General features: G+C 42.4%; 1 protein-coding gene across 1 annotated transcript in view; it reads right to left on the bottom strand.

Moving 5' to 3' along the window:
* BRWD1 (bromodomain and WD repeat domain containing 1) overlaps positions 1-23,034 on the bottom strand; it is a 46,645-nt gene extending 23,611 nt beyond the window's left edge. The window contains exons 1-23 of the mRNA XM_064647057.1: positions 22,918-23,034; positions 22,720-22,778; positions 22,532-22,561; positions 22,294-22,353; positions 19,082-19,232; positions 17,764-17,862; positions 17,395-17,555; positions 17,001-17,222; positions 15,547-15,647; positions 14,581-14,651; positions 13,581-13,681; positions 12,919-12,959; positions 12,167-12,265; positions 10,672-10,822; positions 10,086-10,220; positions 9,055-9,183; positions 7,661-7,886; positions 7,326-7,511; positions 6,180-6,363; positions 5,189-5,279; positions 3,745-3,885; positions 2,027-2,112; positions 971-1,166 (exon numbers count right to left, since the gene is read on the bottom strand). Coding sequence (XP_064503127.1) covers positions 971-1,166; positions 2,027-2,112; positions 3,745-3,885; positions 5,189-5,279; positions 6,180-6,363; positions 7,326-7,511; positions 7,661-7,886; positions 9,055-9,183; positions 10,086-10,220; positions 10,672-10,822; positions 12,167-12,265; positions 12,919-12,959; positions 13,581-13,681; positions 14,581-14,651; positions 15,547-15,647; positions 17,001-17,222; positions 17,395-17,555; positions 17,764-17,862; positions 19,082-19,232; positions 22,294-22,353; positions 22,532-22,561; positions 22,720-22,778; positions 22,918-22,975 — 2,778 coding nt within the window. The 5' untranslated portion in view covers positions 22,976-23,034. The remainder of the gene's footprint in view (positions 1-970; positions 1,167-2,026; positions 2,113-3,744; positions 3,886-5,188; positions 5,280-6,179; positions 6,364-7,325; positions 7,512-7,660; positions 7,887-9,054; positions 9,184-10,085; positions 10,221-10,671; positions 10,823-12,166; positions 12,266-12,918; positions 12,960-13,580; positions 13,682-14,580; positions 14,652-15,546; positions 15,648-17,000; positions 17,223-17,394; positions 17,556-17,763; positions 17,863-19,081; positions 19,233-22,293; positions 22,354-22,531; positions 22,562-22,719; positions 22,779-22,917) is intronic.
* Positions 23,035-24,811: the final 1,777 nt, after the last annotated feature.

Below are 24,811 nucleotides of genomic sequence, written 5' to 3'. Positions count from 1 at the left end.
AACAGACACAAATTCAACTCATTACATTTTAATTTGGCACACAACAACTTATTAAAAATTTATCAAGCTGTAAGAAACTATTTGAGGTTACTCGGAAGAAAGTGGAAGGATGGAGAGAAAAACATGGCAAAAACATATCAAAATTACCCAAGAAAACCCATTTGTTTGCTCCTTTATGGTAGAAAATAACAAATAGGAGTTATTGTAACTTAAAAAAGGGTAATTGTTTCAATTCACTAAAAAATTTTTGAAAGATTCTTGTGACTAATAAATAAAATAATAAAAAATTAAAAATTCAACCTAAGTATAAATGGGCATCATCAATACAGTGACTGTGTCCCTTAGAACAGCCATGTTATTTAAAACCAGACATTTTGACAGGGTTATAGTCACAGAGTCATAGAATGGTTTGAGTTGGAAGGGACCATAAAGATCTCATTCCAAATCCCTGCAGGGACACCTTCCACTATCTTAGGTTGCTCCAAGCCCTGTCCAACCTGGCCTTGGACACTTGCAGGGATCCAGGGGCAGCCACAGCTTCTCTGGGCAACCTGGGCCAGGGCCTCACCACCCTCACAGGGAAGAATTCCTTCCCAATATCCCATCTAACCCTACCCTCTGTCAGTTTGAAGCCATTCCCCCTCGTCCTATCACTCCATGCCCTTGTGAAAAGTCTGATATTCTGTACAGGTATTTAATAAACACATTTTCCTTTTAACACCAGCAACCTTGAGAACCCTTTTCATGTGGAAAGCGAAAGTGCCTTCACTTGGAATGCTGATTCTTCCCTAGAAATCAGCAGATACCTCACATCTGGGATGGCCTCAAACCAATTCCACATAACTGTGTGGAGTGACACCAATATTCCTGTCTAACCACAACAAAATGACTTTAACAGTTCCCAGTGAGGAGGCCCAAAACCTGAGAGAGAAACTACTTGAAGACTGAGTAGAAGCAATGAAATTTATACCTCCTCCTGCCTTTTTGGTTTGGGTTTTTTTCTCCTTTTCCTCCTTCTTCTCTTGGGAGGGGATGATTTCTCTGTGGACACCTCCTCCTCCGAGGTGCTGCAGTACCTGAGCACTTTGCGCCGCGAGGTCCGCACGGGGGGCTGCAGGTTGATCCCGGCGTCCGCGATCCAGTCGGAATATCTGCTCGAGGAATCGCTGTCCGAGGGGCCAGGGAACACAGACAACAGAGCCAAGAGGTCACTATTTCCAGCAGGTAACAATTGCTGCTGAAAGCAGCATCAAAATCACTACAATCCCTTTGACCTTGTCATGACAATTACTTCAAGTTTAACGTGATTTTTTTGGGGAACACCAGGAATTCAAAGCACAGTTCCTAAAGTCTGAAGATTTCTAAAATCAGACATTTTATTCAATAAAGTTGTGTAATGAAGTTCTGGACTAGTGAGGAGCCCTCCCTAAAGAACACAGTAGACAAACACTGCTTAAATTCTTTACAGTTATACACAACTCACAGCTACACATCTGCTTTTTCTCTCTCTCTGCATTTTTAGGTTCTACTACTACACAGTTCTAGAAAAGATATCTTAAAAAGCCAAAACAGAGTGATTAAAAAGTTATCTACAACTTCAGTCCTACATAAAAGTAGAACCTTATAAAAATTAAGATTTTTTCCCAATACATTTTGTAGAGCAAGGAATTGACTGTTTTTGTATTATTCAAAGAAATAAACCTATACAAACAAAAAAAGAAAACCCAAACCAAACAAAATCACTCACACCTCAAAAACCCAACATAACACAGTATAAAAGTGTTCCAGGCTATTTTCTCTCTCCTTGTCATCTAGCAAAAAATCCAGAGGGATTTGAAACTACATTAAAAGACAGAAATTATTTGGTGAAATGGAACAATAAATAACAATTCAGTGTGTCAGTAAAGTACAGGAATTCTAATACAGAATGTAATCACATCTCAGAGCTTCTACACAACTCTGAAGTTGCCAAAATTCAAGTCAAACTCATCACCAAGTAAAATCTGGGCTGTTTGTTCACTTTTACCTAGAACTATTACTGTTGCTTTTCTTGTCACTTCTCCACTCTTCCTCTTCATCTGATGAGCCAGAACCCTCACTTTCTTCAGCTTCCTAAATTTAAAGACAAGCAGTCAGTCCCAAATTTTCTTAGACCACGTGTTTTAAGGATTTGAAACATAAACCCACATTTATGTTATCAAGTCAGGAAGAAATGGGGAAAAAAGTTAAAATGGAAATGAAAGGAATTAGGGCACATAAGGTACAGCAGGAAATCTCTCTCAGAGGGAGGAATTTACACACTGCAAGAGGAAAAGATCAAGAGAAAACATCACATCTCCCCTCCACACACAACATGGGTATATTCTGTCCCTCCTATGGGTTTTTTTTCTTAATTATGAAAATTAGAATCAGGTTTGGGGTTTTTTTTCCCCCTAGTTTTGGCATCAACTGATTGACCAAGTACTAACTGGGTGTATTCCTGCGTGTATTTAAATGCAAAACTAAATAGTACAGATATATCAAAATATATCATGAGTTCAGTAACTTCCTGATTGTTGTTCAGCTTTTTATTTGCATCAACTTCATGTTTTAAATGTGTTTTCCACAGCTAAAATAACTAAGTATAATGCATTGTTTATTTCTCAAGCTCTGTGCTGTCAAGCAAAAAACCAGAAACAATAAACCCCCAATAAACAAGATTGAACGTGAAATTTCAGTTCTTTTTTATCCTACCATTCACAGGAATAAAACCAAAAAATAAACCAAAAAACCTTGAACATTTACATAAATGCTCAGATTTTTATAAGATTATTACTTCAAATATTATTTGGTCAAACATCACTTTTTCAGAAGTATTTCAGACATGTGGTATTTACAGGACACTGCACACAACTCTCCCATTATCACTTTGTGCTTTCAGTGTCAGGTGGCAGAAGTTTCCTGTCACCTGCCCTTCCACACTGTTCCCAAAATAAGGAAGACCTGAACTTTTCATTAAATTTAAGTGACTTGTTTTTAACCACATTGGAATTCTTTATTAAGAAGCCAGAAGAGAAGAGTCCATTTCCAAGGAATATCATTCCTTGTCTTACAAAATTTCCTTATCTCCTAAACATCCCCCATTTTGTTCACCATTCCTCTCTGACCAAGTGACTGCTCCAACCTTCTCTACTCCTTCCAATTCTTCCCCTTTTCCCAGTTTGAGACTATTTCCTTTCCTTCCTTAAAACAACTCCAGTCCAATAGTCCTACCACTGATTTACAAATTCTCATAATCCAACAGCCAAAAGCTCCTGCTGCCCACAGCAAAGTCCTGTGTCAGCCCAAGCCAAGAGGAACAGACCCTGTGGAAGAATCACATCACCAAAGACCTTCCCAAGGTCCACTTTTAGTTGTGTGCACGAATTTGGAAGGTTTTCACAGAGGAACAGCAAAGCCCATCTAAAATCCCAACTTCAGCTGAAGTTCAGTTGTCCATCAGGTTTTTGCATTTGGTTTAGAGGATCCTCAGCAAAACCAGTTCAGCCATTTATAAAGTGACAGGAAAGACTGTTGTTATCAAAGCAACAAATATCAAAGCTTGGGATGTGCCAACAATAATGATGCCCAGAAAAATACTTCCCCTGGAAAAAGAGAAGGTTTCTTTGTTTGCTTATTTGTTTTAAGAGAGAAAAGACACATTTATGTGAAACTTCACCTACTGAGGAGCTCAAGTTCAAAATGACAACTCAGAAAAGAGCTTACCTGGTCTATCAAGCCCAAGCAGTTGTCCCTTTCCTCATCAGAAGACTCCAGTTGTTCAATGTTGTTCCGTGTTCGGTAATTGGAATATTTCCGTCTGTGCAGTCGGCGCTTTGATTGGATTAATGAGGACTCAGAGTCACTCTAATTGGAGGTGAAAAAACAAGTTAAATAAAAATATTTATGTGGCACACTTGTCTGAGGGTGAAAGGGTGGTTAAAAGCACAGCTGACTGCAAAACTGAAACGGCCTCATCACGTCACAGCCTCGTCATGACAAAATTCCTTTTCAAAATAATATCCCTGTAAGCCAAAAGTCTTAAATCTGCTGTTCCAAATTTAGGATTTATTAAGAAATTTCTCTTTTTAAGCTACTGTGACAGGTCCATTCACATAACCTGCTAAATACATTTACAGAAGCAAGACATTAAGTGCCTACAATGTGCAATTCTGAGGGAAGAGAAATCACAGAATGGGTTGGAAGGGACCTTAAAGATCATGTAATTCCAACCTCCTGCCATGGGCAGGAACACCTTCCACTAGCCCAGGTTGCTCCAAGCCCTCTCCAGCCTGGCCTTGGACAGTTCCAGGGATCCAGGGGCAGCCACAGCTTCTCTGGGCAACCTGTGCCAGGGCCTCCTCACCCTCACAGCCAAGAATTTCTTCCTAATATCCCATCTAACCCTAGTCTCTGTCAGTTTGAAGTCATTCCAGCTTGTCCTGCCCCTCCAGGCCCTTGGAAATAGTCTCTCTCCATCTTTCTTGTAGCTCCTTCAGGTCCTGGAAGGCCACAGTTAGGTCATCCCAAACCCTTCCCTTCTCTAGGCTGAACAATCCCAAGTCTCTCAGCCTTTCTTTCCCCAACTCCCCTTAGGAAAGGGGATCATGCAATAGAATTCTTGGGTCAAACTGTTTTGTACTGCAAGACACACTGAATCAGGCCCCAATCTTATAAAAACAGCACAGTAACCAAGTTTTGCTTCTTACCAATCTCTTCCACAGACCAGACCATAAAAAAAGCATTCCAAACAAGGCAAGTCTGAAAAACTCTCCCCATTCACAAAACACTGCCATGTAAAGTAAAATGAGGGAACAGCAATACAGCCTGTAATTCCTCAAATATGGGATCTGGAATGTTCTCCCTTGCACCTCAGTGCTTCAGCAGGGACCTGCAACCACTGGGTTCCACTGCAGCAAACCCAGCATGGCCTGAAAGCAAACCTGCCTTTAAGAATGACTCCCAAATACCCCAGATGGAAGGAGGCAGGACTGAAAACAAATAGAATTCTAGGTATTCATAAAAATCAATCAAACCTTGTCCTGCAATAATTGGAAGCTGATTCATCAGGGTCCTCTGAGGGCCACACCTTCAGAAAGACCTGCTTTCAGTTTTTACACCACTTGTCCCCAGGCACAGAATGCCCATTTTCCAAGGGGCTCCCACATACCTTTTCCAACGACTCAAATGACTTTATCTTCTCTGTTACATAAAGATCTCTCTCTTCTTCCCCTTTTGCAGTCCGATATTCTTCCTGCTTCCTACAAGAAAGTCGGGAAAATCCAATTCTCCATCTGTTTTGACAGTGTTGATCTCATTAAAGGATCTATCCCAAAATGCCTAATTCCACTTGACTATTAACTGCAGTTCTTAGTGCTCAAACAACTCTCTTCTCATTTCCAGATAAAAGAGTAAAAAAGAAGGGTTTTAAGAAATTCTTCCTTGCAAACATCAAAATATAACCAACTTTTCCAACCCCATTTTTAATCCACATTCCTCCCTTTGCAATCATTCTACTTCCCAACACAGGGAATGCTGCTCGAAACCTTCGGAGGTGTGGTAGCACATATGGCTAAAGAGAAATATTTAGCTATTAATTCTTCTTTTTACAGATGATTCAGAGAATATTCTGAGCTGGAAGTGACCCACAAGGATCATCTCAGTCCAGCTCTTAAGTCAGTGGTCCATATGGAGATCTTCTCCCATGACATTGCATTATCAGCACCATGTTCTAATACTGAGAATCCTTTTGAAAGCAGTTGATTTAGGATTAAGGTTTTCTAGTTTTTTATTTCAAGTGCTTGGTGCTGCTCCTGGCCAAAAATCACCCCCAAAAGTCTCACAGAAAGCACAATCTCACTCAACTCTTTCATGTAAATGAATTCAACCCCTATCTTTTATTTTGGAGAAAGCAGGAATTTTGGTCATCTAGCTGGCCTTGAAGATGACTGAATATATTGAAATAGGAGATAACCATTCAACTAGAGAAACTTCCCTTTAGTCTTGCTGAATGGCCTTTACAATTTAGAATATTTAAGCACATCTGACCACGACACTGAACTACCCCTACTTTAGCTTTGGTTTAACAGCCCCAGGTGTACCAAAACCCAGCTGAAGTGTTCTCTCTGGTCACACCTGCAGCCCAGCAGGCTGTCACAGACCTGAGCAGGCTTGCTGGGACTTCTGGCACCACAACCCTCCTCCTCCAGGCCTGCAGGTCCCTCTCTGTGGCCATCTGGCTGCGCGGGGCGTTCTGGTGCATCTGCCTCACGCCCTCCACCTGCCCGCTGCGCCGCAGCCCGATGTTGGGGGGGCTCTGGATGTCCACACTCGCCCTCCTGAAAGCTAAAACACACAAAAAACACCCTTTTTTTTTTTTTACCAGGCTACAGAGAATTGGAGCCTTGTTTCTCCATATACAAGATAATTAATGTTTTACAGATTTACATGGCTGCGATTGTAAGGACACGACTTCAAACCAACCTTCGAGAATTATCTGTGTCACAGAAGAATACATAAGTTATACAGAAAATACAGTGAGATTACACATAGACTTTGAAAAATTATCATTTCTGCTACTATTTTAATACAGTGGAAGGAAGTGGGATGTGACACAGGGGTTTTCTTGAACTTCCAGGCAGCTCTGAGGCTGGTGAGGCTCTAAAAAGCACTTCTCCTGGAGCTGAGTGTACAGAATTAAAAATAAATTATTATATTATTAAATATAATTATATATCGTGTATTTACATGATTATATATCTCCTATTTACACAATTATATACCATAACATATCTATCTATCTATCTATCTATTTTATAATTCTCTAATTAAAACTACAAGGACACAGCTCAGAAAAGCATCTCATTTAAATCTGTAAAGAAGGGAGAGGAGAAACCAGTTTGAAAATGGCACAATTCTTATTTTGCAAAAAAATAAGTATTGCAAAACCATTTGTAATCATATTTTTATATTTTTATATTTATACTAAAAATATTTTGGGAAAATAAGTATTGTATTTATTTTGCATAAATGTTATTTGAGTACTTTACAAATATTATTAAGTATGTAGCACCCCACAAGGAATAAAATTAATGTTGTTCAAAAGGAAAAGTGAAATGCTTTGTTTTGGAATTTAATCACAGGAGTAGCTGTTTTAATCAGGAAAAGTATCTTACCCAGTTATCACTGTGTTAAAGGAATCTTAGTCCCCAAACCAACAATAAAGCTAAAACCTGTTCCAGTATTTCATACAGGGTAATAAAAATGGAGGAAAACAATCAGCTAAGAATTTATCAGTGATTACCAACCTCTTCTGGGTGTTCCCTCCCCATTTTGTGGGGCATTTGAAGCAGACTCTTGATCAGCTCCAGTTCTCTGATCCTGCTCCAGCTGTAACTGTCTGATCATCCCATCCAGGATGCTGGGCTCCAAGCCCTGCTCATCCTGATCAATGGTCTGCTGGCCAATCACTTGTTCCACCACTTCTCCATCACCTTGCAAGTGTAAAACAAAGCAAATGGTTGAAATTATTCCAACTGCTTATTCCAAAAGAGAATTTGTGGAGCCTACAACTCCAGCACAGCCCGTGCACGTCAGGAAAGAACCGAACGAGTGAACTGGTCTTTAGTGGTTCTGTTCTTACTTGTTGCCACATATCCGAGCTGAGGAATCAGATGTTCATCTGCACAGTTCTCCCTTCCTGGCACCAGCCTCTGATATTTTGTGGGATGAGGGTTTCCATCCACATCCACTAAGAAGGGAGGGGGCATGAGATGAGGGGCCTGCTGGGTCTGCTCATCCAGGACGTAGTTGTTGGAGTCCCGGATCAGCGGCCGATAGTCCGTGTGGAAGAACATCTGGTCAGGAATCTGAAGGAAATTATATCTTTGTGCCATCAATTTGACAAAAAGAAGATGCCAAAGAACAGAATAAAGTATCTGAAATCTCCCTAAAGGTAAAAGAAAGGGCAAGTTCCCCACAAGAAATTATGCACAACTTCAATTGATCTGGATGGGTGTCACAGTATTCCAATTTTTCAGTGTTTTTGCCCTAAAAGCTGAAGTAACTTAAAGCAAAAGCACTGTTTTACACTTAAAAATATTTTATACATATTCTATTTTTTTCCCCTACAATTAAGAGAAGTTTCCTTGGTTTCCATGTGAGGAAATCATTGCCCATAGCTCAACATCAGCTCTCAAAGTTCCCAATTAAGAATTCTTTCTTAATCTTCATCTACGTCCACCTGAAAATTTTTCTGCAAGTCTACTGAGTCCAGGAGGCTGAAGGAAAACAGTGATGTAAAATATTAGATCACAAGCAGAATCTCTGCTCCCTTGATGGGAAGGATGAAGAGAACAAGCTTCAACTTCAGCTAAGAAGGTAGAGCAAGAAAAAAAAATAATTCTTTAAAGTGAAATACATGGAATTATCATTTCAACCTGAAAGAAACTGAGGGGAAGTGAAGAAAAGAAACACGTGTGTTTATCACAACAAAAAGCAAACAGGCTGATTCAAAACAGCACAACATTTGTCCCCACACACGTTTTTCTAACATCTCCAAATCCACAGTGTTGGATGAATATTTACTTTCACTTACTGTGAATTTGGGCTTAAATATGGAAAGGCCAAAAGAGCTGCAAGATAAACCAGCAAATTATCCTTCCCATGCACAGAGTCTGGTTTTGTTTAAGTAGGTAGTAGAGCAATAAACTTCTGTCCTATGTTCCAATCTTTAAACATTGAGCTATTTCCAGAAATCAGAAAGAAAAGTAATTTTCAGGTGGAACAATTAATGGGAATTAGTGGAAGGTGAAAATGTATTCCAGAGAAGTTCTTGGGAGCTTCTCCCAAGGGAATGTTGAGACAGTGCTTGTTTCTGCTGTGCCAGGACCATACAAACAGGAGAATCCATCACAACTGGGTCCTGGAACCACACCAACCTCTTTTTTTACACGTGATCTTTTGAAGGAGTGAATGCAACTAATCCAGTTTCAGTCAGAAATTTGAGACAGAGTTCCAGTAAAAAGCTGAACTTACCTTTTCATAGGGCCTGCTACAGCCAAACCCAAATATCAGCAGGTGCCCATGGGAATCTGTACATGCAAAATGCTGCCCATCTGGGGAAAATTTACAGTCAAAAACAGCCCCATGGCCTTGGCCTTCAATCTGCATTGAAGGAAAAGAAACCTCCAGGTTACTGGGTGATTTTTTGCAAGCAAACCATAATGCACACCCAAAATTAATTATTCCATGAAAAGCAATCATGCAGCTCCTAAATATCTCCATTAAGGCACAAATAATCTTGTTACTTCAGTTTATTTCCTTTCCCTTTGACATTCCCTTTTCCCCTGTGAATTTAAATCCTCAACCCCTCAAGTTTAAAAGCTGCACTAAAGAGCAGGAAAACTTGCTGTTCAGCAAAGAAAGAAAAGAAATAAAAGTGGTTTTTAGGCTTTTTAGCTGTTAGCACATTGCTTAAAGTAAACTGGAGCTAATATATATTGATTTTGTTACACCACTTGCAAGGAAAACTCAGAGAATCTTAAGAGCTTAAAAAAAATAAAAAAATCCCTTTGCTACTGACTAATCAAAAAAAATAAAAGGATTAAAAAATTATATGAACTTTAGATCATAACTTAAAACTCAGAGAAAATAACCTAATTTAAAGTGTTAACCATGAGCTTGAAATGCAGCAAATGTAACAGGAGCTCTCAAGAACTGTGCCAATGGGTAATAAAATACTTTTTAAGACAGTGGAAAATACAAATATTTGTCCCCAAGGCTCCCCAAATGATTGTCTAAACCAGAAACTTTCAGCTGGCACCTCAGCTGAGGAAAACAGCTCCTACAAATGAGGGGCATTCTTTAGTAACAAAGAGTGGAAAAGCTGCAATAAGCAGGAAATTCAAAGGTAAAAGCCCTGAGGAAAAAATGAACATAAATTTTGCTGGTTTGGGGTTGGGTTTTTTGGGTTTTTTTTTCCAAAAGGTGCAGGGGGTGTGAGTGTTGCTGACAATTCCTTCAGCTGGTATGTGTTGGGAATAACTGGTGTTTAAGAAAGGTCTTACCATGTTAAAGTAATGCTTGGTTTTGGTGCCTTTGGTGATGTCCCAGATGAAGATGTTGCCATCATGACCTGCAGACAGCATTATCCTGGAATCAAAGGGATGGGTCTCCAAGACAAACACCTCATCTGCATGGCCCTGGAATTCCAAATGGCACATCAGAAGGAAAAGCCACATCAGCAGGATATTTACAGTACATACAACAGGGATTTACCAAAGTCCTGCCCCATCCTCTCTGGAAAATTAAACCCCAGGCAGCCAGAAAGGCTTTACATTCTAAAGGTAGTAATTCTTGAGATTGAAGCAAAAACTGTAGAAATATTTTGCCAGAGGACTGTGAATTATTCAATGGGCAAATTACTGCACAAAACCTTTTATTTATTCCACAAGTTCAGCAGCACCTGGGGAAAGGAAAATCCAAATGCAGGAGGAAACAGCGAGTTCTGGTTAAAAAAAACTCCAAAAAACCATCACAGTTGCTGCACCATTCATACAGAGCCTCCAAGACAAATGGGATCTAATTAGGAACTCAGCACAAACATCACTGCAATTCCAGGAAAATCTTCAAAAAGCAAGGAAAAGGACATACCACCAAGTCATGGAGCAACTGCCCTGTGCAGGAATTCCACACTTTGAGCAGGTGATTGTTCACAGCAGTAACAACATAATTGTCATTTTGGTTCCAGGCAATCATGGTCACTTTGGGCTTCATGAATTTGTCTTCTTCTGCACAAGTGTCACTGTTTGAAAGAGTCAAACAGGCCAGAGGTAGCTTTAATTAGCACATTTCAACCTCAAAATACAGACAAATAACCTGTCTTCTCATGATCAGACAAGGGAAACGAAGAATAATTAAACTTGGGTTGAAACTTTTGTCCATAAACTTCCTTCACTTAAAGCAAATCTGGATTTTTAGCACATTTATTTCAGAGGACACGATAATCTCTTTCCCATTTGAGATGCCAGGCAAAAAGGCTTTTCTTTTCCATGGAATCTTGGCTCTTCTACAATTACAGTCCTAACAGAAATCCTCTACAATTTGGGACTTTTTTCAGGCAGGTTTTCCAAATTAACTGATTCAGAAGCCGATCTCCACATTAGCCAAGGGTTTTTTCCTGAGTCCTCAAATAAATATAGCAAAGATAATATTTTGTTTCAACCTCAATCTATTTCCTTATTCTTTCCCCAAAATACACTCACAGGATACTGTAAAACTCCCCCTCAGCATTTTAGTCCAAGTGAGGAAACAAGCTTTCCTTGGAACACACCTTCCCACAGGATTATCTGTATTCCATGTCAACAGGAGGCCTCTCTTACAAAGACCCTCCCAACTCCACAACCCCACTTAAATCTCAAACATTATTAATAACTCCTCCTTTCTTTGTAAAATCATGTTTATTTTTCGTGGCTGCATCACAAGAGGAGCTGGAAATCACCCTCCAATCAACTCCTGTACCCAAGGCTTGGCTTTTAATTTAATCACCTACAAATCACTTTGTTAAAACCTCATTTAATCACCTACAAATCAACTGTTGTTTAGGGTCTAGGGAAGCTGACTGAGCATTCTGTGCTCCTGTAAATTATCCACCCTTCAGGTTTATCCAGCAAGTAATCCCCTGCTTTTCATCTGTAATGCCACTGTTCAGGCTGTGCCACCAGCATTTCATTAATACACCTTTTTTAAAGCACAAAATGAGAAGAGTCAGCAAGATCAGCCCTTGAGGAAACCCACAAGTCACAACCTCTCCTGGAAATGGGTTAATTACCACCTACTTTATTTTTACTGATCTAAAAATATTTCTCCCCTGACACACCAGGTGTCTGAAATCCAGACAGAGAAGAGAGATTGCACTTTCTGTTCACTTTTTTCCAGAGTCCATTTGAAATCTTTATGAACACTTTTGCTTTTCTCCAAGCACAGCCTCAAATTCAGCAATTACTACATCAGCAAAACACCCATTTCATCCCTCCAGACAGCACAGAACTCAGCCAGGATGTTGCCAAGGCTCACTCTAGCTGGAGGAATTGAGCTTTTCAATCTTTCTGACTTTACAAAACAAGAAATCAACTCCCTCTCCACCTACCCCAGCAATCGGTCAGACATGTCCAACAAGATACTCCTCCATTCTGCCTGCTCAAAATGCCAGATTCTGGCTGTTCCATCTCTGCTGCCACTTATGAACCTGAAGAAACATTAAAATATAGTTAATTTATTTTCAGAAGTATTTGCTTTAAAGCATATTTAGAGCTGCACACCACCACATCAGTTTTGCAATGGAAGAGTCGTAGAAGTGAAATCTTCCACGTGTGTGCAAGAGAATTCTGTCCTTTAACTTTCTTTCCAGAAACAAAGAGAGTTTTTCTGAACTAAGAAAAGTTGTCAAAACATGAAGAATAAAGAAGCAAGTTCCAAAGTTAAACTCAATTCACAACTTCATCCTCAACTCCTCAGTTCCAACACTTTCATGAAGTGTTTTAAGGAATTGCAGAGTATCAGATACTGAAATAGAGGCAAGAGGAAATCAGATGAAAAGGATTATAATTTATTTTTGACCATTTTCACTGCATTTTTCCTATTTCCTTTACAATATTTCCTGACAGGGAAGGGAAAGGAGGGGGAAGAGGAGGTTTATGAAGCCACAAATACACTGGGTACATTAAAAAGTGGTAACATTCCTCCAGGTAAATGAAGCTTTCCTGGATCACTCCAAATTTCCCCTCTGACTTCTAAATATGTGGATTTTTCTCACTGGAAACATCCAGGTAAGAACAATAATTATTATTAATTCCAAAATGATGCATTTTTCTGTTCACATTTGAGCATCTTTCAACATACCTGTCCCCACCATTGGAGAACTGAATGCTGTCAACTTTGTCCTGTAAGAAAAAGCACAGTTTGTTAGAAAAATGTGTTTTTTTAAACAGGAAATACCGTTTTTGACAAATCTGAGCTCAGTAAAATCTGAAACAAGGAAAGAACTGCATATTTTATAATTTTGAAGAGTTTTAAACTGCAAGGAGAACCAAATCCAACAAATACTGCCCAGGATTCACTAAGCATTAATGCATTTAAAATGCAAGTTTCCTGAACAGTCCAAATTAAACATGAAGGATTAACAGATTAAATAACCTGGCTGCCAACTGAATCATATTTGAATATATTCCCAATGCCATAGGCCAATGCTGAGGAATGTGTTGTTTCCACTTCTACCTACACACTCCTTAAAGAAAGAAAACTATTATTCACTTTTATCACAATAAAAACTGCAGGAGAAATAGGGAAAAACAGGTAACACATTTTATTTTCAGAGCTGAAATTCTCTGCATACAAAATATGTATTGACCAAACCTTATCACTGCAACAGAAAATCAGATTCAATATTAGAGAAAGCACATAAAGGTAAACAAAGTTAATTGAGAGCCTTGCTAAAAACCCACTTATAACGTTACCTTGTGGCTTCATTACTGCTTGAAGTGACTAATTAACTAATTACTTACAGCATGACTTCCCAATTCTGCTATTTTCACAGGTGTTTCAGAGCCAAAAAAATACATCCTGATGACATGGTCAGTGCTGCCAGTTGCTAAAAACATACCACCTGTAAAAATCAAGCAGTAACTAAGCTACTGTGTAAGAAATTAAAGCAGATCACCATCATCTATCTCTAATTGAAATAAAAAAAAACCAAACAACCCACAACTATTTGAAGAACAGCACATTTTTTATGCTCTTCCTCTGACACACATGCAAGGAAATCCCCCTCTTGCCCCAGAAAGTTTTCTCAGCCACAGTAAAAATAAATCAGAGTTACAAAGATTTTAAAAATTCTTAACTTAGAACAAGAGTGAAACTCCTATTGCTAAACTGCACAGAGGCCTTTGATGATGGGGAATATGGCTCTGGAAGATCAGAATCCTGTAGGTGACTCTCACTGTAGCCTGGGTCTCATTTGGGCTCTACCCTGACCATGTTAACAATTTACACTTGGATTTGTTATTTTATTTCTGAAATTCCCAGAAAGCCCCATGAACTGGATGAAAGAAAACTGCAAGCCAGGAGTGAAGCACATTTACAGGTACATCTGTGGATCCTTAGGAAAGAAGGGATCTTTATAACCATTCCTGGCACAAAATCAGGAGGCTCCTGCTGGCAGGAACCACCTCCACTGCTGGGGACTGTGGGATCTCAGAGAACTTGTTTGGCAAATCCCTGACACTGTATCAGGGGATTAAACAAAAATAAAAATCCAGCAGAGATGGAGAAAAAGTAAACAAACATCAGGTGACTTTTACTTCTGTCAAATCACTCTCTTAACAGCTTTTCACTGTTAGCTGAGGGAAGCCCCATGATTTCATTATGTCATAATTAATATACACCTATACACTTCTTTACTCACAGCTGCAGGTTGTGTCCATTTTAAAGCTGTCACAACCAAATTTTATATTTATATTTCTGAGGAAGGAAGAGAAATCACTCCACCTGGAGTCCAGGACTTACCCACACTGAAGGAAGAGCAAAGCATCTGGACCCCTGGTCTGGGTTTCTCTGTGAACCTCAGTGGCCGGTTGCTTCAAAAAAGAAAAGATGCTTTGAACAGGCCACACCACCCAAAACTTGGCTTTTCTCAACAGTTCAAAACATAAAGGGATGTTTCTTCAAACCTCTACATAGCAGGGACTTCTTAGACACAGTAACATCTGTAAATCTTTGAGAACTACCAGTGCTTAAAGTCATTTAAGTCCATGCATGAACTAACAATGGTTACCTCACACACAGTCTTTTAAATTAATTTTAGAAGGAAAATAATTAAAGATGCAGTTTAAACACTGTTTTACAGCCCTAAAAGATTCTTCAGATGAGACTATGCTTTTTATAGTTTTTTCTGCAATTCTACTACCTTAATATCCCAAGTTTGAATTAAAAAGCTAAAATACAAGAATAAAATATAATCTGCTTTCTAAGGCACTGAGCTTTATTTAATGGATCATTTCATACCAACTCTCATGATATGGCACAATAGCAGACAAAGACTAATCATCCTGGACCTTTTTTTTCTGGTAATAATCTAATTTTTTGGGGGTACAATCACATATAGATATCCTGGACATGTACACTCTGCATGGAAGTTCTGTAAGAGGCACCCTAAAACTCCAGGACTGTTGGAAACCCAACACAAACAAGAAGCTTTATTATGCTTTGCAACATATTTACATTTCCAGCCATTCTTTTTGTACTCCTTTGTACTTCTAGTGGAGTAAGAAGTTAATATACTTTTCAAGTAATCTCCCAGGACAACATAATTTTGTGAATTACATAACTAGTGATGGTGCTTTAAAATAATTATGGAATTAATTATTTCCACAACATTTTTTCACGACAAACCCAATTTTTTTTTTAGGGTTTTACTTATTTTACTCAAGCAGAGAACAGCATAAGAGGTTCAGCAGCAGCCCATTTACATACTTGAATTTCATGGAATCTGTATCCCACTGCCAAAAGCAAACAGTTCCATCTGCACCAGTGGAGACCATGTACCTCATGGAGCCTTTCACCATTGGACTAAACTACAGAGAATAAAGGGAAATCAGACACACATGGAAAGAAATATTGAAAAACTGGTTATGAACTTCTCAAAAGGTTCACGTAAAACCTTGATTTGCTTTTGGATTTTTGAACATTAACACTGCTCTAACAATTTTAAACTATCATTTTTTAGTGTTTACAAAGTAATATCTTCCACACTTTGAAATAACTTTGTGGTCTGCATTTCAATTATTGCATCATATAAACCCAGTTTGTTCAGTGGTTTGGTTTTGAAGTATTAACTAACCACAGTCATTCACTGAACGTTTTGTCCATGAATGAAACTAATAAGCAGAGCAGACTGAATGAAAAAAAGAAAGTCTGGCTAGACAGATGTACCCCAAAAATTCTATAATTAAGCAGAGCATGAGTTATGAGGTAGTTTGAATGTATAACTCAGCATCACATGTGATTTTATAGATATTCCTCAGAAATATTTCTTTAAGATGTGGATTTCTTGCTGTGCACAGAGCAGAAAACTTTACACAACACAAGGTGATTAAACTGTTCATCAGTTACTAATGTTGGAAACAGCCATAAAAATTGTACATAGTGCAATTATAGTATTACTAAGAAATCTTAAATTAAAATAAATCCACACGCTATAATAAGAGAAGCACCTCAAATAAATATTTTGGCATTAAAAAAACCCAAACAAAAATGCAATGAATGCCACAGAAACTGCAGATAGGAAGACTACTCTCAGAGGCAGAGAAAAATGCAAAATTATTTGTTTGTACTGAGCTTCACAAGCAGCTCTTCACCTCTCAACATGAGCTGTTGGTCCCACTGGAAAACACAGCAAAGCTGGATACTGAGCCACCAGTCTGTGTGTTAAATAAGGGATTATAAAGGTCAAAATGAGACTGAATCCAAAAGACCACCAAGAGCACATCATGGAGCACAAGGCCTTCAAATTTAAACACACAACACGCCCCAGTGAACATCTCTGTGCTTCTCAAGTAACTCATATTTTTGAGATTAAGACAAAAAGCTGTATGACAGCAGTTGTAGGAATCACATGCTGGATCAGGACTCTCATCCACATAAACCAGCCTGCTGTGTCTCCAGTAACAAAGAGGAGGACATGGTATTTCCCAGGAATTCCCTTGGATTCCAACAGCCCAAATATTATAAGTAGGGATCCCTAAGTGAAGAAGTTTGTATCTTCAGTTAAATACTCAGGAATCCCAGAGAGGCAAGGAATTTGCTGCTTTTTAAGCAGTTTATCCTGGGGTTTTATTTTACTCGGTTTTTTGACACAATTATTTTAAATGTCCAGATTTCAATATTCCCACTGAAATAATTTCAGAAGAACACTTAAAAGCCCCTACCTGTAAGGAGGTAATGGACCCTGTGTGCCCGTGCAGGACAGCCACTGGAGCACAGGTTCTCAGGCACCACACCCGGATCATTTTGTCACAGCTCCCGGCTGCAATCATGGTGTTCTCATAGTTCACTGCCATGTCAGAGATCTCTGCTGAGTGGCCTCTTAATGTGGCAAACAACCTGCCATTGTGAGTCGACCAAATCTTCACCAGGCAGTCATCTGAACCCTGGAAAGAAATATTTAGTAAAGACAACAACATCTTGCACGTTGCTGGCCTTTAATTCCAGTGGATTGTTCCACTGAGAGGGAGCTGATCAGCTGCATTTCAGCCCCACTGACATCCAGCTCCAAGCATCCACCTCAAACCCTTCCCACTGGGATGTGTTTCATCAACTTACAGTAAATATTCTGTGTCCAGTCCTGTCAAATGCAACACAATACACAGAGGAAAGATGGCCAAGGATCCTTCTGTGCATCTTGACATGCTGGTACATACTTCCTGGGAATGAGGTGCTGAACTTGGCATAGCCAGTTAATTGCTTTGCTCGATGCACTTCCACTGGAACACAAAGAAATCATGGTTAAAATAGGTTTATTCTAAACCACAGTTTTATTCAACTTCCATTAATATGTTACTTAAAGACTTAACTGGAAGCGATTTTCAGATTTCATCCAGTCAGGTTTCTTTGTATTTGCATTTTTTTGGTGTAAAAGTCAGTATTTTAAGTGTGCTCCAGCAGCAGTGGTGAGAGCTGAGCAGAGCTTACCGAGGTTTGGGGGGGTGCCATAGTTCACAGGCATTTCAGGGGGTCTTCCTCGATGGAGAGCAGCAAATGCAGAGCCCTTCCAAACAGTGTTCCTGCAATCTGCAAAACCACTTGGCTGAAGTTCATCATAGACACATGTCAAAAATGCCAAAAGAGATGCAATTCCAAAGAGCCCATCTAAAGGTGGCCTCAAACACAGGGTTGAACCCGCTAAAAAACCAGGAATGCCCCCAAACTTTTCACAAACAGAGCAGCATCAGAGGAGAGAAAAAAATCCATTTAATAATAATCCCTTTAATAATAATCCATTTAATAATAATCCATTTAATGAACATCCATTTAACAATAGAAGGAGGGAACACTGACATAACCAACCACGAAACTTTGAAATTACTCCCAAAGGATGGTACCAATGCAAAACTAACTTTTCAACTGAATTTTTGCTACTTGTCCTCAGTACCAAGCTGTGAAGATTTTTCACATTCTCATCAATATTAATTCAGAAATTTAATTAAGATTTATTTAATATTTATTAGGATGAAATTACTTAACAAGATGATCTCAAGAGTCTTTAAGTACCTAAAAGGGGCTTGCAAGAAAGCTGGAGAGGGGCTTTTCACAAGGGCCTGGAGTGAGAGGACAAGGGGGAATTGCCTCAAGCTGAAGGAGGGCAGGGTTAGATGGGATATCAGGAATTCTTCCCACTGAGGGTGGGGAGGCCCTGGCACAGGTTGCCCAGAGAAGCTGTGGCTGCCCCTGGATTCCTGGAAGTGTCCAAGGCCAGGCTGGAGAGGGCTTGGAGCAATGTGGGATAGTGGAAAGTATCCCTGCCCATGGCAGAGGAGTTGGAATGAGATGAGCTTTGTGGTCTCTTCCAACCCAAACCATCCAATAATTCCAAGATCTCCCTTCTTAAAAAAAAAAAAAAAAAAATCTCAAACTGACAGTTATTTTGACACTCCTGCTGACATAACTGCAATCCCAATTTCCAGGACAGAACAGTCCCCATCAATCCCTGTGCAATCTTTAAAGCAGGCAGGGCAGGTAACTGAAAACACACCAGTAAACCCCATAAACCAGTCCCACATCCCAGAATCCAGCTACCCAACAGAACTCACACAGACACATCAACACCCCTGCCTGGGGCACACCCAAAGAGGTAAATCAACACTAAAATCTACTCTGTATCAAAGTACAAGGTCATGTATTGCCAACCACTCCCTAAATTACAGATGATTTTCTTCAGTGCATTCCCAAACTCTTAACTATGCACATCTAACATGGGATCATCCCCATCCCAAAAAACCCCAAACCTTACCTTTTGCTGTCCGTAGCAATGACTGTCTCCCTGCACCAAGCAAGGAATTGACTCTGGAAATGCTGGGTGGGATCTCCTTATCCAGGATAGGGCCAATCCTCTTGCAAATTTGTAATAAATGATCTGGAGCCACATGCTTGTTGGACAGCACCTGACAGGAATTTAAGTTTTAAAAAAATCTGTAGAACGGATGAATCTAAAAGCATCAACATTCACAGGTATATCAAATAAATTAAAACTTTAAGTTCAACTTACAAACCAAAATCAATCCTGTTAAGCTCTGATCTAGTAAATTCAGTGAGGACTCTACAAGCAAGGGAGAGCTGTAGTAAAAATAACTGCAGCAAAACAGTAACTCGCTGCACATCAGTATTTTACTACTGGAAGCTTCAAATAACCACCTCTGTGGCACCCTACAAGTGAGTGTCTTTGCCCATTTCACCCAATTATTTGCATTAAAAATGAGAATTAAAATTCAAACCCTCATAACTCAAGATCATGGAGAATTTGGTTGCAATCAAGCACAAGAATTTGTGCAGCTACTCCTTCAGCCACACAGCACTTGCTCAGTGAACTGCAAACTAGTAGGTTTGAGTACAATCTCCCTGGAAATAGCTTCCTTGAAAAACCAGTACTACACAAGTCTGCCCTACTTCCTTAAACCAAAAGGATCACAACAGTCATCCCTACATTCAGGAATGATCCCACACTATCTGCATTAAACAACCTAAAAAAACCACACACCCCACACACACTCAGATGGCTCAGTCAAGAACAGATGTGTGTGGGGTTTACTTTTTTCACCCTCTTCTTTCTGAGTGTTCTATGAAAAAAAACCCCCTAATTCTTTTAAAGTCAATCACAACAATGCAGAAGGTAAAGATGCAAAGGAGGGTTTGAACAGCCTCAGGTAAACCAAAGCATCAGGATCATGAACTGAAGCTGTTGGGGAGGTGTGAATCAGTCCCGTGCTGCCTCCACTCTGATCCGGCCACGGAGAAACCAGTCAGAGCCAGCAGCCACTCTGCTGCTCCAGCAGCCACACAATTCCCAGCCCATCCAGCCAGGAGAGGCACAGGGCCACACCAACACAGGTATGTGGCCTCCTGCCCAGGCAGCTGAGAACACAGGCAGAACTAGCTCGTGCTGCTGCTGCTGCTCCCTCGGCTGAACGACTGAGCCTGGATGAGCCAAGTCCTGCCAAGGCTGATCTCCCTCCTCAGAGCAGTGGGAATGAAAATGCATCAGGCAAGACCTGTGCAACAAAAAGCTGCCCAAGTGCACACTGAGCGTTGGGAATGCACAGTTAAAGCCACAGCTTTGCACTTGTTTTAGTAATAAAAACCCAGGCTTGAAGCTTGTGGGGGCACAGGTTATATTCCTGAGGTGGGAACACCAGTAAAATAGTTTGCATTATCCCACGAGCAAATACATCCAAGAAAATCAGCTCATGGGATGCCTAAGATCAATTATAAGAAATACCTTTGGTAGTCCAAAGATTACAAAATGCACTTTTTCATCGTTTCTTCACCAGTTTTGCCTCTTGAACTGGTACAGAGCAGTACCAGCCACAGCACTCAGGACAGAAAGCTCAGCACACTTTCTGCCAAGCATTAAAACCCTTTTTGTTTGCATGCCATCAGCAGGAAGTGTATATTCCAAATGCAATCCCTGCATGCAAAACCTTGCAACCCTTCTCCTTTTTAAAGTAGCTTCGCTCAAATTTTGGAAGGAACAGTTATTTTAAAGCTTTAAAATGCCATGAGGAACACAGAGGATAAGAAGTAATTACAGCCCATGACTGCATCTGTCCGTGGTCTCTGCAAGTTCAGAGTGAGAACAGTGGGACAAGAGGTTCCCAAAACCCCTCAAAAAGCAGAAATTAAAGTTTAGGAGATTAATTTAGATATTCTGAAATACTACTGCCCTGTGTAGACATTTCTTTTAAAATGTGCAGGAAAAAGAGGCAGAAGCAGCACACGTTAAAGAATTAATCTGACAACTGTATATGCACAATAATCTCAGCTAAAAACCACTCCTGAAGTCAGAAGAATCCACACAATTCATCTCCCAACACCTCACTTTTTGTCAGAAGAAATGGGGTAAAAAACCAACAATGAACCAACAAAATAACTCTCAACAACCCCTTTTAAACTTAATCCTGCTTTCATCTTTGCTAAATTCAAGTCAGAGCTTGAAGATATTCCTGTTTAGCAAGACTAGGCTTCTTAGTGACTTAAAAAACTCATCTAAAAGCTCATTTGCTCGACTGACCACACTGACAAGAAGAGGAAATGGAATCAAATTTATTGTTCTGAGCAACATTTAAATAATTAGGAAAATGTTTTAAATAAGATTTCATTCCTTCTCAAATAGGATCCTGAGATCTTTAAGTGCTCCACAACAGGGATTTAACTACAATAATCAATTAACCTGGAATGTCTGAATCTTAGGAGGGAAAAAAGCAAGAATAAACACCTCTTTAAAGAAAACAAAACCAACTAGAATAAGGCAGGATAAAAACCACCCTGGGCAGGCACCCCCAGACCATCACTTCACGAGATTCAACTGCCAAATACACTTTGCCACTTAAAAAGCAGCAAAATTAAGCACCAAAACACAGCTCTCCCTTCTGTGAAAACATTTAGAGCAAGCAACATCAGCCCTGGAGGGCAGAAAGTACATTTTTTTTTGAGAGAGATCATCCCCATCCTTCCGGCATGTGGAAACAAAGCAGTGACCAGCGAGGAGCCAGAGATAACGAGCACATTCACAGGCACCAGAACTGCCAACCCTCGGCTTTCTGAGCAGCGATTTCATTTCCTAATCTGTTGGAGGGGGCTGAAAGAAGCCAACCAGCAAAATAAATACCGACAAATCAAAACGTGCCTCACAACCTTGCCCCTGAAACTCCGAAATGAAACCTCGGTGCACATTGGCTCCTGCCTGCGTGTAGGCAGCGGCATCTACCACTGCACAACGCCAAGCTCCACCTCTGCTATGTAAACAATATCCTCAATTTAAACCACCGCTTGTGTTTTTGTTAGTCTGATGTAAAGAAATTAAAGGCCCTTTTCTAAAATAACTCCACTGTCCAGAGCCAGAGCGATACTGGAAGGTGAAGGTTTGGGCCTAGTTTTAAAGGTAGGGGGGTCTAACATCAGTGTTAACACGATAATCAGAAGGGTTTTTTTGAAAGGTAAAAGTCTCACCAATTCTTCGTAACTTCTATAATGCTCATTTCCTTGCCAATCCAACCTTTTAGGAAGCAACTAAATAAAGGAAAAACAAAAACCGTGAGCGGTTGAAGGGGAAGGAGGGATTACAGATCACATCCAAAACAATGTGTGTGTTGAAGGCGGGGGAAAAGTTGAGACAGCGGCAGAAACTTGAATGACTTGCAAGGGAAACTTTTAACTACAGCGGGATTTCATCAGAGCCCACACAGACCTGGTGCTGCTCCAGCTCCTGCACCAGCACCTGCAGAGGAAAAGGGGGAAAAAAAACACAGAGTGAGGGACGAGCCACGATTTGGCTTCTCCAGAGCTGGGGGGGGGGCGCGGCTGCTCCCACCTCCCCCCGACCCCGGGCGGGCAGCGCGGGATCCCCGCGCCCCGGTGAGCGCCGCACTCACTCACCTTCAGCGCTCTCCGGCAGGGCCCGGTGCTCAGGAACCGGGCGATGAGGAAGTAAAGCTCTACGAGAAACACAGAGAGAGACCCGTGGGATGGACTGAGCCGGGGGGCGGCCGTGCCCCATCCTGAGGGGAGGGTGGAGGGGGGGGCAGGAAGATGGCGGCACCGGCGGCACCTCCTCGCCCCGGCCCGCGCTGTTACCTGATTCAATGAGCGGCAGCGGCGCGCCAGCGCTGGAAGAGGCCGCGGGCTCGGCCATGGCGGGCTGAGGGCGGCGGGCCCGGCTCGGCACGGCGCTGTCAGCGCCTCCCCTCCCTCCCTCCCTCCCTCCCCTCACGGCCGCCCCCCCGCTCCCCTCAGCACTCCCTCCCTCTCCCCCCTCAGCGCAGCCTCGGCGCCGCCGCCATCGCCGCCGCACCACCCGCCACGGCGCCGCCGCCGACACCTCCGCCGGGCGCGCCCGCGGGGGGGCGGGGGGAAAATAGTCCCCGCGCTCGGACGCGCTCCAGCAGCGGCGGGGAAACAGCGGAGCGCGTGTGTGGCGGCGGGGGAGGGTGAGGGGAAGGCGGCGGGGAGGGCGGCGGGGAGGGGGTGGCGGGGAAAGAGAGCGAGGAGGGGAAGGGGGGACCGGGCGCGGAAGGGTCGCGCGGGGAAGGCGGCGGGTGAGGCGGCTGGGTGGGCGGGGCGAGCGCGCCGTGAGGCGCCGGCGCTCAGGGCATGGCGGGGGAGCGGCGGCGGCCGCGGGGATGCCGCTAAATCGCCCCCGGGAACGCTGGGGCTGCTGCTGCCGCCTCGGCCCTCGCGGCCCGGAACGGCCCTTCCCGGGGACCCGCGGCGAGGCGCCGAGATTCGATGGCCCGCCGTGATGCGGTGACGGAGCGGGCACCGTGTGCCGCGGGGCCAAGGCCTTCGCCTCCGGTGCTGTGTCCAGTTCTGGGCTCCTCAGTGCGGGAAGGGCATTGAGGGGCTGGAGCGTGTCCAGAGAACGGAACGGAGCTGGGGAAGGGGCTGGAGCAGCAGGAGGGGCTGAGGGAGCTGGGGGGGGGCTCAGCCTGGAGAAAAGGAGGCTCAGGGGGGACCTTCTGGCTCTGCAACCCCCTGACAGGAGGGGGGAGCCGGGAGAGTGTCAGGCTCTGCTGCCAGGGAACAAGGGACAGGAGGACAGGGAACGGCCTCCAGCTGTGCCAGGGGAGGCTCAGGTTGGACATGAGGAAGAATTTTTTCACTGAAGGGGTGGTCAGACATTGAAAAGGGCTGCCCAAGGAGGTGGTGGAGTCCCCATCCTTGGAGCTGTTCAAGAAACGACTGGATGTGGCAATCAGTGCCAGGGTTTAGTTTACAGGGTAGGGATTAGTCACAGATTGGACTTGATGATCTCAGAGGTCTCCTTCAAACGAATTGATTCTGTGATTCAAAGTGCACTGCCCTGCACCGTGCTCAGTGTGCCTCACGCTGGCAGAAAGCTGGAAGCGTCGGTGCTGTGCCCACACTGGAGGAGATTGGGAACACCCTTGTCTCCTCCAGTGCCAGCGGAGCTCCGTGGGTGATGCCTGGGGGCACCACGGCTGCCCCGAACACCTTCTTGGGGAGGAGCATTTCCCACCCCACTCGAGGCAGCAGAGCTGCACTGACATCACCCGTCCAGAACCAGCAGGTTTGCCCAAGTGCCACCTCCCTCACTTTGGGAGCCAGGATTTTGGCATCTGGCAGCCAGGACATGGAGCTGTTGGAGCGAGTCCAGAGGAGGCACCAAGAGGATCCGAGGGAAGGAGCAGCTCTGCTGGGAGGAAAGGCTGGGAGAGCTGGGATTGTTCAGCCTGGAGAAGAGAAGCTTTGGGGTGACCTGATTGTGGCCTTCCAGGACCTGAAGGGAGCCGACAAAAAAGATGGAAAGAGACTATTTCCAAGGGCCTGGAGTGACAGGAAAAGGGGAACAGCCTTCGAGCTGACAGAGAGTAGGGTTAGATGGGATATTGAGAAGAAATTCTTGGCTGTGAGGGTGGGGAGGCCCTGGCCCAGGTTGCCCAGAGAAGCTGTGGCTGCCCCTGAATCCCTGCAAGTGTCCAAGGCCAGGTTGGAGGGGGCTTGGAGCAAC

Source organism: Pseudopipra pipra, chromosome 2 (genome assembly GCF_036250125.1).
Source record: "Pseudopipra pipra isolate bDixPip1 chromosome 2, bDixPip1.hap1, whole genome shotgun sequence".
NCBI classification, from domain to species: Eukaryota; Metazoa; Chordata; class Aves; order Passeriformes; family Pipridae; genus Pseudopipra; species Pseudopipra pipra.
Note: the sequence above shows the minus strand (reverse complement) of the source record. Positions and strands in the feature narration are given on the sequence as shown.